General features: G+C 43.3%; 2 protein-coding genes across 2 annotated transcripts; both read right to left on the bottom strand.

Moving 5' to 3' along the window:
- Window positions 1-923: 923 nt before the first annotated feature.
- TRV_07553 (uncharacterized protein) lies at window positions 924-4,100 on the bottom strand (the record flags this gene model as incomplete). The annotated part of the gene is made up of 1 exon (XM_003018379.1): window positions 924-4,100. The coding sequence occupies one exon, from the start codon at window positions 4,098-4,100 to the stop codon at window positions 924-926; it is 3,177 nt and encodes a 1,058-aa protein (XP_003018425.1).
- Window positions 4,101-7,873: 3,773 nt separating this feature from the next.
- Window positions 7,874-8,790, bottom strand: TRV_07552 (uncharacterized protein; the record flags this gene model as incomplete). The annotated part of the gene is made up of 2 exons (XM_003018378.1): window positions 7,874-7,914; window positions 7,986-8,790. 2 exons carry the CDS (start codon window positions 8,788-8,790, stop codon window positions 7,874-7,876), a joined length of 846 nt encoding a protein of 281 aa, XP_003018424.1.
- Between the last annotated feature and the right edge of the window lie 3,152 nt (window positions 8,791-11,942).

Raw genomic sequence — 11,942 nt, 5'->3', positions numbered from 1 at the left:
TTTTAGTAGTTATAGATGAATCGTGTTCATCTGAATGTACCACTAGTTAGCGATGAAAGTGATGAAAATGAAGACAGAACTAAATTCCTGCGTTGAAGCATTAGTAACAACTCTTTGAAGCACAACCATAGATGATACATCAAACCATCTCGGGAGTAGGTATGCCACCATGTAGAAATAAGCTGCTTCGGCGCAAAGCTGAGGCAGGCTCTGCTATTTGAATGTACTTTATTCAACTGCCTTTTCTTTCGTTCAATGAAAAGACGAAAAGCGACAAAAAGGTTGGACCCACTTATTTAGGTAAAAAGCGGGACAGAGCCGCGTACTTATTTAACCTTACTTTTTTGCCGAGCGCCAAACGCGCTTATAAGACTGTGAGATGTGATGTTCTTGGGGAGAAAGAAGCTTGACTGGGAGTATCTAGTGGGTGCTTGTGCTAGCGACCTGCCTGAATGAGAATTTCAATGCAAATTTTCCATCAAGGTTCGTATTCAATCGAAAGCTAGACGTGATATTGGAGGTGAAAACAGATTCTCAGGACTCTATTCATCGAAGGGAGGTCTAAAGTGAGAAACGAAAGTAGGCAATAATACAGAAAGCCGGGGGGTATTGTGTTGAGACATTTAGGACATGAATACATGCGTAGCTGTGTGATAAATGGTGAATTATAAACCGAAGCTCGAATGGCTCCAAGTATATTCTTGCAAACAGATTCAACTTTTCGGGATTGAAAAAGGAAAAAGAAAGGGAAAAAATGGCAAGACAAATGCAAGATTGTCAAGTCGTAAAAAAAGCATTTATGATGACTGAGGGCGCGGGGGTATCTAGTCGGTGGCGTCTTCCACAGGTCCGCAGGTGCAGAACAGGTTCTGGTCTCCAAACGCTGTGATAGGAGTCAGTATAAAATCACTCACTTCGTCGATTTACCATAAAGGTGTAAACTTACCATCGTCTACCCTAGCGACAGTAGGCCAGAATTTCTTCTCTAGCAGCCAAGGGAGAGGATATGCAGCGGTCTCTCTAGTGTATGGGCGGTCCCACTCGGCAGTGAGCAGATCTCGCTGGGTGTGGGGAGCGAGTTTGAGAACGTTCTTCTCCTTTGGCTGTTCACCTCGCTCGATGGCAGCGATCTCTCCACGGATGGAGATAAGGGCATCGCAGAACCGGTCCAGCTCAGCCTTGCTCTCAGATTCAGTGGGTTCAATCATGAGAGTGTTAGCGACAGGGAACGACATGGTTGGCGAGTGGAAGCCATAGTCTTGCAATCGCTTGGCAATGTCAATGGCTTCAATTCCCGCGGAGGCCTTGAACTGGCGGACGTCGAGGATGAACTCGTGAGCGCATCGGCCGTTGGCGTTCGTATACAGGATAGGGAAATGAGGCTTCAGTCTGGAGAGAATGTAGTTGGCATTAAGCAGAGTGATCTTAGTTGCGTGGGTGAGACCCCTGGCTCCCATCATGTTGATGTATGCGAAGGTGATGGGGAGGATGCTTGCACTACCGAAAGGTGCGGCGCTGATGGGTGGAGAATCCACGGATGCAGGGCGTTTGGCGAGCAAGTGGTCGTTGAGAGGGTGTGAAGGGAGGAAGGGGCGGAGATGCTCTGCAACACCGATGGGGCCAACACCAGGACCACCGCCACCGTGGGGGATACAGAAGGTCTTGTGGAGGTTGAGATGGCAGACATCGGCGCCGATTTCGCCAGGCGAGCAAAGGCCAATCTGGGCGTTCATGTTGGCGCCGTCCATGTACACTTGGCCACCATACTGGTGGACAACCTGGCAGACCTCCTTGATACTTGGCTCGAACACACCGTATGTGCTTGGGTACGTGATCATGATGGCACCGAGTTCTTCCTTGTGCTTCTCGCACTTGGCACGGAGGTCAGCAACGTCGAGGTTACCGGTTGCAGTGTCACACTTGACAGGGACGACACGCATACCGGCCATGGCAGCACTGGCCGGGTTAGTTCCGTGGGCAGAAACAGGGATCAAGCAGATGTTACGCTTTCCAGGCTCGCCGTTGCTGTCGTGGTATTTCTTGATGGCCTTCAGTCCAGCGAATTCACCCTGGGCGCCAGAGTTGGGCTGGATGGTAACTTCAGCCATACCGGTGATGTTGGCTAATTGCTTCTCGAGATCCTCGATCATGTCGATGTAGCCCTTGACGGCGGGGGTTGGAGTGAAAGGATGGACGGATGAGAACTCTGGCCAGGTGATAGGCAACATCTCGGTGGTAGCGTTGAGTTTCATCGTGCAAGAGCCAAGAGAGATCATGGAGTGAGCGAGGGAGAGATCCTTGGATCCGAGGTGCTGGATGTATCTAAGCATCTCGGTTTCGGAGTGGTGGCTGTTGAAGACTGGGTGGGTGAGATAAGAAGAGGTTCGCTTGACAGACTCTGGGATCTCAACTGGCTGAACATCCTTGGATAGGTCGATGGCTTCAGCGCCCTTGTATGGGGAGAACTTGACAAATACCGAAAGCAGCTTCTCGACATCATTCAATCCCATGGTCTCGTCAAGGGAGACGCCAACCTTGGACGAACCGACACGTCTGAGGTAGAGAGAAGAGGCGAGGGCAGCCTCCATGAGGGAGTCGGCTTCAGCCTGAGAGCTAGTTTCAATGACAAGGGTATCAAAAGCGACACCTTCACCTCCAGCGTTACCCCTGGTGGGGACGTTGAAGCCAAGAGCAATCAGCTTGGCCTTCAGCAGAGCAGTGAGAGACATGGTACGCTCGGCGATGGCCTTGAGGCCCTTGGGGCCGTGGTACACTGCGTAGAAGGCCGACATGTTTGCGAGAAGTGCCTGAGCAGTGCAGATGTTGCTGGTAGCTTTCTCGCGACGAATATGCTGTTCACGGGTCTGCAGGGCAAGACGCAAGGCACGGTTTCCAAGTCTGTCCTTGGAGACACCGACTATACGGCCAGGGATCTTTCGCTTGTGTTTCTCGGTGCAAGCAAAGAAGGCAGCCTGGGGACCGCCGAAGCCCATGGGGACACCGAAGCGCTGGGAGTTACCGAAGGCAATATCAGCACCAAACTCTCCGGGAGCCTTAAGGACAGTCAAAGCAAGCAAGTCGGTTGCAACACTGAACATAGCATCCTGCTCGTGAATCTGGTTTCCAAGAGCCTGGAAGTCGTAGATACCACCCTCGGTATCGGGGTATTGAGCGAGAACACCGATAAGCTTGTCACCCTGGTCCTTGACGAGCTTGAAGTCGTCAGCCATGATATCACCGACAATCAGGTTGATACCGAATCCCTGAGCACGAGACCTCATTACAGCAAGGGTCTGGGGGTGGCATAGGTGGGAGGCAACAAAGGCCTTGCCGGCCTGCTTCTGTTTATTAGCTGGGAGGGCGGCCCAAGACATGGTCATGGCCTCTGCGGCGGCGGTAGCTTCGTCGAGAACGGAGGCATTGGCAACGGGCAGACCGGTCAGGTCAGAGGTAAGGGTCTGGAAGTTGAGGAGAGACTCGAGACGGCCCTGACTGATCTCGGGCTGGTAAGGAGTGTAGCTGGTGTACCAGATGGGGTTCTCGAGGACATTTCGCTGGATGACCGGGGGCACGATGGTACCATAGTATCCGCATCCAATGTGTGACCGGCCGGTAGTATTGATGTCCTTCTTGTACGCCTCAAACAGCTTGATCATGTCCGACTCGCCCAGGCCGCCATGCTGGCCGTCCCGCGGCAACTTGGTGGTGGTCTGCTTGGGATCCGCTAGCCCGAGCTCTTTAGCCGAGAGGATGTCTGCCGGCAGCACCTGATGCACGAACTCGTCGAGGGTCTTTGCAGGAGGGTCCAACACGCTCAGCATCTCCTCAGCGGACGACTGCGAGGGTCCAATGTGTCGGCGGGGGAAGCTGTCCAGCGGCTGTTGGATATCAGTCACACCCCCGGCGGCGGCGCTGGAGTGGACGTTGCGGTACGCGGCCGCACCGCGGTAGGGGTGAGAGGCTGCAGAACGGAGGCATTGGCGACAGGCAGTTAGCGGCGACAGCTGGCGAGGAGTTGCTCGTAGCAGCACGGCGGCCTGGGTCTGGCGGGCAGCAAGTTGTCTACCGCCGAAGCGGAGGGCCGTGAGAGCAGCTACCATCCTTTTGCGGTGGATGTAGGTTAGTGTTAAGAGTGCTAAGTTTGTGGTATTAAAGCGAGATGCGGGATACTGCCAATTGAACAGTAACAGGGGCTTCTTCAGGGCAGCAACAGCATCGTCAACGGGGTTAGAAAGCGGGAGAAGACGAGGGAGGAGGAAGAAAACGGGCTATCGTGATGGGCGTTTCGGAGTTTTTGCTCTTCTTTTCGTTGTTGCTTTTCGGGAAAAAAGAACGAAAAAAACAGTCGGAGGGGAAGAAGAAGCCTCGGCCGACACTCGGGGAAGTCACATGATTATGTTTATCACGCCGAGCCAATCATATTTCATGACCGGAGGGTTATCTGAAAATACCATTGGTTTGGTTTTAAAAAGGGGAAGATCGGGTTAAGATCGGGTTATCTGAGTGCTCCGATTGGTGGGTCCTGATCTGATAAGATAACCTTGGCAACATCTGGTTCGCTTATATAATACCCGAGGGGCTCAACTTCCCCTTTTTTTTCGATGCTTCTATGCATTCTTATATTTTTGGATCTGTAATTATGAAATGGGATATCTATCATGTTTAGCTACTCTAAGACTGGTCTATATTCTCTACAGTAACATGTTGATATTTTTTGAGTTTTATATTTCGCAGTAGTGACGCATTATATGGTAACAAACTAGGTTGGTTTACCTAGGTAATAGTAAGAGCACCAACGGGTATATCATATAAAATGTTGGGTACCCCAAACCGGCTTGGGTATCTCTACGAATACAACTTTTATTTCCGAATTTGGTGATTCCAGCCATCCTTTGGCGTCAATATTTAATTTTGCAGACTCGGATACTCCAGCCTCGATGGCTAAAATTGGCCAGTCGTTATTGCCGAGAGTAACGCAGCCATCTAGGAGTCAAGTGACCTTTGGGTCCTCGTTCCTCCCCCCTGGCGGTTCGGTGGAGATGGTCGCAATTCCTTAATGAACGTCCGGCTTGTTGCTCGAGTTGCTCCAGAAAGTATAATCTCATACTGAAGACCCATATCCCTAAATTCGCTATAGATATGGCTGGGCAGCCTCTTTTTCATGGGGATGTCCGGCCATAGTGGCAACCACAAGTATACCCTCTCAATATATTCTATTAATTTTGGGCCTTTATCAGGGTAGCTAGTGTCAAACCTTTGAAGGATTTTGTGCGGCATCTTGATCACTATGATAGAAGGATTTTGGGAATCATTTGCACAACATAGTTGAGCCATCCTATCCACTAAGCACTTGATTTGAGATATATTGGTATATTTGACCCGAGGTGTTCCTTCAGGGAGTCCGATCAATAGTCAGTAAACTACGAGTTATCCGGTGGGCACCAGTAAATATGCCTGGATGGCAATGTAGGAGATCGTGATAACGAATCTTTCAGTCCGCCACCGCTCCTCCCACTGGATAATGGCGGGCAATAAAGCAGCTCGGTAAGACGCTGCTGTTATGGAAGCAGATTTCACGGGTGTGGGAGATGGCTTTGACTGGCATATACACATCAAGCAGTGTGATAGCGAGAGGCCTACACCGTGAAGGATGTGCTCAAGGTAAAGCCAGTTTTGTTTGTCCAAAGGCAGGCGGTCAAGGTAATGGAGAAGGTTATGAAAAACTGGAGGAGTCTAGAATGTCGAGTACATTATATATTCGTGGTGGATCTATCATGGTGGCCAGTGAAGGGAGCCTGTGAAAAGTACAGAATGAAGATACAGAGTGATGATACAGAGTGATTGATGATATAGAGTGAAGACGCAAAAGTTGACGTTGCTTGCATCCGAAGAGTCTGGGCTTGGCGAAGAAATTAAGGTGGGTCATGTGATAAACCCTAACTAAGTGGACCTCTTCATAAAGGGGAATTTCCAAACATACAACCTCCAACAGGTATCAATGTCAAGAGCTGGAAATGAGATACGATCTGCCGCTGTGTTGGCAATGGTAGTTTGGACGGACAGCTAACTACTTAACTGGCTTGTTGCTAGCTCTACTTGGCCGGGTGACAAAGACTCCGGTTTGTTGACATGGCTGCATTGAGAGTCAGCGGAAGCACCAAATATGCGGTCAGGCCAGCCAATTCGGAAATGAACAGCATGCTAGCAGGGAAACTCGAGAGTTGACTGGCTTAGATCTTACCGGTTAAGGCCATGAACTCGAGCTATCTCCTTTCGCCTTAAGCATTGACCGTGAACTCCCTAGCTAGCCAGACGAGGCAGGCTATTGCAGCTCTCGACAACCAATTGCGGGTCTTGATATGCCTAAAGTCCGCCGTTCTAACTAGCTAGGCTGCGGGCCAGGAACAGATAGGCGGTGATCTTTGGCCTTTGTGGCTTGCTGAAACTCGAACATCGGCACCACTGTTATCATGTCGGAAACTTGGATTTTGCCATGCAGCGGAGTGTTCTTCTTGATACTTATACTTGCATCCACTTACACACTCTGTTTCTGGGGCCACCCTTTCGGCTTCCACCACCTATTACATCGTTGATTGCACCTATGTCAAGCATATCAGATACTGGACCGATTTACCGTGGAGATAGTGACTCGGTATAAGATTTTTTCGCCCCCTCGGCATCCGATGGCCCGAAACGGTTACCAAGTGATTTGCTAGCGGTTGACACCAGCTCCATCTTATCAAGCAGACCCCCATGGATACAAGGACCAATAGGGAATGGACATTCTCCACATTCTAGAATGAACTGGAGATACAAAAGCTCTTCAATAAGGAACCTATGATAAGACAGCTTGGCTATGTACTGGAATATGACTTGTAGCACCAATGATGGTTCTACAAGCTCCTGTTGTTGGCAAGCTTGGCATACCAGGTCTCTCACCTTCAAGCAGACAAAGGGCTCATGAAAGGCATACTCCTTGTAGTATCTGTACAGTTCATATGAAGGGACTGTTTTATACCGGTAATCATACACCCATCCTCAAACTATTGGTTGTAGATCCAACTACGATATAATTATCACACTTAGAGATGGGGAATTTATGATGGACGGTTTTGACCCGTCAAAGCCAAATGAAAATGCACAGAATATCATCGTCAGGCTTACAGATTATGGAGCGAGTCGGTATTTCCATTTCTCCCACCTTTGACTCTTATCTTCCCAAATATTCTCCTCTCTTATTGACTCTTACCGTACGGAGTAGTTGGCAGACCAACTAATAAGTTATAGTGCGCTTACCTATTGAAGCCCAGGAGTCCACTTTGGAAAACCATGGACGCAAAACACTGATGTCTGGTCTTGGACATAGTTGACGGTGATATCACTTAAGGCCACTCCATACTACCACGAGTATATAGCCTCTGCAGATGGCTCAACTGCTTCAGGAGAAGGTTGACTTCAAGTTCTTTACGATTCAACAAGCCAACTCGGAACTCTCGAAGAAAGTTCTCGGACTCTTCGCAATACATTGGCAATCGATTATGATCTTGTGTCCGTGCCGTGCTACGCTAAGGACGAGCATTATTCTAAATTGTTGCCTCCACCTCAGCCGGGTGAAGCGTACATGTGGGGAAATTCCGTAGTTGAGAATGAGTAGCAGATGAGGACGTTTAATTTCTCGCTAGGGTCCTATACTAAGATCCTGATGCGCGCTTGACTGTCTGGGATTCTAGAGTGGCTATCTGGAGGTGTAATTCCCGCCGATACCAGTTCCAATGCAAGTGAACAGCTACCCCATCATTTTGCAAATACAAAGGAAAACCAATAGTCGAGTAATTTTAATAGAAGATTACCCGTGCAACTTATTAATTCACTATCAATCTTCAAATATAGCGATTTTCTCCTCAGTGGTTGTCCCTAACCACCCGCACCCTGATACTAACGAAAGGCCTCCAGACAAAGACGCGTCTACCACTCCGACGGCCTACCTCTCCCAGTCTCCTCTGCGAGTTCCGATGGCAATGAATCCAACTCAGCCCTGGCAGTCTCCTCCGTTAAGTGTTTGGCATGCTCAAAATCGACCAGCCGTATATTCCCCGTCTCATCGTCGATCAGAAAGTTATACCGATTGATATCTCCATGGACAATCCCTATATCATGGACTCTGCGAACAACCTCTTCGCACCTTGCTAAATCGTCTAGTCCCGGAAATCGACCATTTACTTTCTCCAGCAGCAAGCCCATCACTCTGCCGTCTTCAGTCAAATGAGCGAGAACTTGGGGTGCAATGGGCGGGTCCTCAGGGTGGGCGCACTGATCTTGGTAGATAAATGAGTAGACAGCAGTCTCGTTCTCCATGCGCGGGAGCTCCCACTCCCACCGTACGATTTTCGCAATCGCTGGTGCTCCGTTGAAGATCACTTCGTGAACGTTGTGTCGGTAGTATCGAGTGCGTTTGAGGGAGAGGACCTCAACTTTCTCTGGATGCCATACAAAACCAACCCCCTGTAGCTTAACATCTGAGGTTGTAACTTTTAATGAACCATCATTTGAGCGACAGATGTCCATCTTCGTCCACGGAGCGTTGGGGAAGCTGGGAAGTTCTGGAATCAATAGATACGGTCGACACATCGTATCTTCATCAAATGCATCTACCTCAATCGTAAGATAGCGGATTTTATTGCCGGTTCGAATGCGATACATCCCGAGCTCGTTATCGATCTCCTGGGACAAGACCTCTATGTCTGACTTGGGTATATAGTGCGCATTATCTGACTCCAATGATGACTCCATGGTTGTGTGTCAATAGAAGAGAGGATGATGAGATGAATCCGTTTGAACAGGAGAGGGCTATCTCTTTGGATGTTAGGGGTTAACTGTTGAATACTGCGATAGAGAATATTATCTTGGATAATCTCATTAACAGCGAGTTATCTATCTGTCTGGGCTGCTAATAAATTAGTTAACTAACTAGTTAGTTAGCCGCTGGCCCCCAAAGCTGCACAGGCGGGCCATCTGAAACCCTCATTCTAACATCTAATAACTGGCGCCAGTATAATGATAGGAAACAGGGTATGGATAAAACAAAGCGCTAATACGAACCCATTGTTGGGTACTATTGATAGATAAGTGTTATGCACTTATTCCTCCTATGTGGAGTAAGTTGGGGGCCATAATAATATACCTAGCTGAAGCCGAACCCGAAGAAATACGGAAAGAGATATTCATAGCCAATGGACTGATTTGAAACCTACACAAACAAGATACGGCGCTTATACCTAGATGCATAATCTAGTCAACTATCCCGCATCCTACCCTATATTGGTGGGGGCCAGGGGGAAGGGTGCTTAATATAGACAAGTCGCGACAGAGCTTATGGTGATCTACGCCAGCGCAGGTATACTGGGGGCAATCAGCGCTATACTAGCGCTAAGCGGCAAGGCACAGAGAGCTCTCTAGATCAATGGAAAGTATATATAGAAGACGCATACCACCGTCTGGAGAGTCCAATTTATCAAGTATTCAACCACGAGGTTTCCAATCCTATTGACCGGTGGTAAGTTATCTGGCTGTCCTATATTGATGTACCTTTGGCTGATAAGAATTAATATATAAAAGATTAATCTATTATCTATATTCTAGGAGGACTGTGAGTAGTGCGTAGTATTACCTTCATACTTGTGACGTCCAGTTTATTAATCCTCACCTAATATCTAGATAATCGTTACTATCCCAAGAGTCCGCATAAAATATGTACCCAAGAGTAGGTCCAATACTAATGCGGCTGCCAGCAAAAAGGGAAGTTCGTGCAGGGTGATCGACTGTATAATCTGTAGACCAACGTCCGGTATAATTTGGCAGGCCGCGAAAATAAGGTTTCCCGTAACTACTATCGTGGGCACATGCCAAGTGAGGACAAAGCTTGGACCTAATATACTGGCCGCAACTCTCCCAACCCGCCCTCTTCTCGCCCTACCCGTACTACCCGCTCTACCCGCTCTACCCGCTCCATCGGCACACGTTAATTTATTAAATAAGCTAGGGATTGACGAGGACTCTAAGGGGTAGGATTAAGAAGAGGTGCTGTACCGGGATAGCAAGGTTAACTAATCTGTATTTTAGGTCAATAGACGGTAGACATATAGTTAAATAGAATAGAAAGTTAAACGTAAGAGCTAGGTACAGAATTGTTACAGACTATCTGTAGCGCAGCCCAGATAAGTACACTTATTAGATAAACAAAATTATAGAATAGAATAACCTTGGAAACTCCTAGAAGTTACGTGATAACTAAGTAAGGGGTCCTAAATACTAAGAGTATAGATAGATCTATAATAGAACCTTAGAGAATGGATCTATAATGGAACTTTAGGGAGTAAATCTAATTTAAAACTCTAGAATATAGATCTATAATAGGACTTAAGTAAAATAATAAAATAAGGAATTCTATTATAATATATATATAAGAATACTTATTATCTACTTTAATTAAAAATTATCTTCTAATATTTATAATTAATATAACTTTTATAGTAAGTTATAGTTTTATAATACTGATTAATATAAATATACTTTCTTTTATTTATTTATTATTCTAAACTAATTCTTATATTAGACTTAACTAGTATACTAACTTTATTATAAATAAAAAATTTAGAGTATAACTATAATATTAAATTAAATTTAAAGCTATAATTTTAAAATTAAATACTAAAATATTTTTCTATAATTTAAAAAACTTATTAATATTTTATTATACTCTAATTTATTTATAAAGTATTTTAATTATTCCTTTTATTAAAATATTTTACTTTATATCTTTATAAATAAAATAAATTTATATAATATTAATTAGTTATATTATTATATATTAGGTAAAAGACGTTTTATAATATTAATTATTCTATATTTATAATTATAAATATTTAAATAAAGATTCTAACTTACTATTTATTTTTAATGATTTTAAGATTTATTTATAATTAATAGTAAAAGTTATGATTATATATATTTATTATAATATTATAACTCTAATTAGTAAATATAATATTTAAAAGAAACTTAAATATATATTCTTTACTCTAAATATTGAAAGAACTAACTAGAATAATACTTTTTTTAGAAAATATAAAATTAATATATCTACTATAAATAAAATTACTAGTAACTTTAACTATATTTTAATCTAACTTAAGTAATAAATTACTTTTTTGAAAGTAAAAATTAATAAATAAAATTATAAAAATAATATCTAATAATATAAAATATAAATTAAGAAATTAATTAATAAAATATATATTTTGAAAATATATATTAGAGATTTATAAGTATTAATTAAAATTTAAATATTAAATACTTTTAATAAAAAATATAATAAGCTGGAATATTTTTTAAATAGATATAATATTTATTTACTTATTAAATTAAAAATTATTAAAATTAAAAAGTAATTTTTATAAAATTTTATTTATATAATATTATAACTATATAGTTTAAATTAATATTTAAAAATTAGATTAATACTTAAAAAAATTAAAATATATATAAATATATTGGATAACTATATATAATTTAAAACTATAATTAAATAATTTTTTTAAAAAATATAAATTATAAATAAATTTTTAAATAAAAATTAGTTAGTCTATAATAAATAAAAATATAATATAATTTATAATATAATTATAATAATTATATTGAAAATTTAAAATCTATAATAATAATAAAAAAATAGCTATTTTTAAAAAGGATTTAAATTAAAAATATAATATAAAATTATGAAAATAGAATTATTTATAAATTATACCTCTATAATTAAAATAGTAGTATAAATTAATAATTAATTATATAGCTTATGGAATTTATAATAAGGAAAAATAATCTTTTAGAAAGGAATAAATTAATAAACTTATACCCCCTACTTTAAGAAACTACTCCCCCCTCCC

This window comes from Trichophyton verrucosum (assembly GCF_000151505.1).
Source record: "Trichophyton verrucosum HKI 0517 chromosome Unknown contig01027_1.f1.exp, whole genome shotgun sequence".
NCBI classification, from domain to species: domain Eukaryota; kingdom Fungi; phylum Ascomycota; class Eurotiomycetes; order Onygenales; family Arthrodermataceae; genus Trichophyton; species Trichophyton verrucosum.
This window is presented reverse-complemented; position numbering and strand designations above follow the sequence as displayed.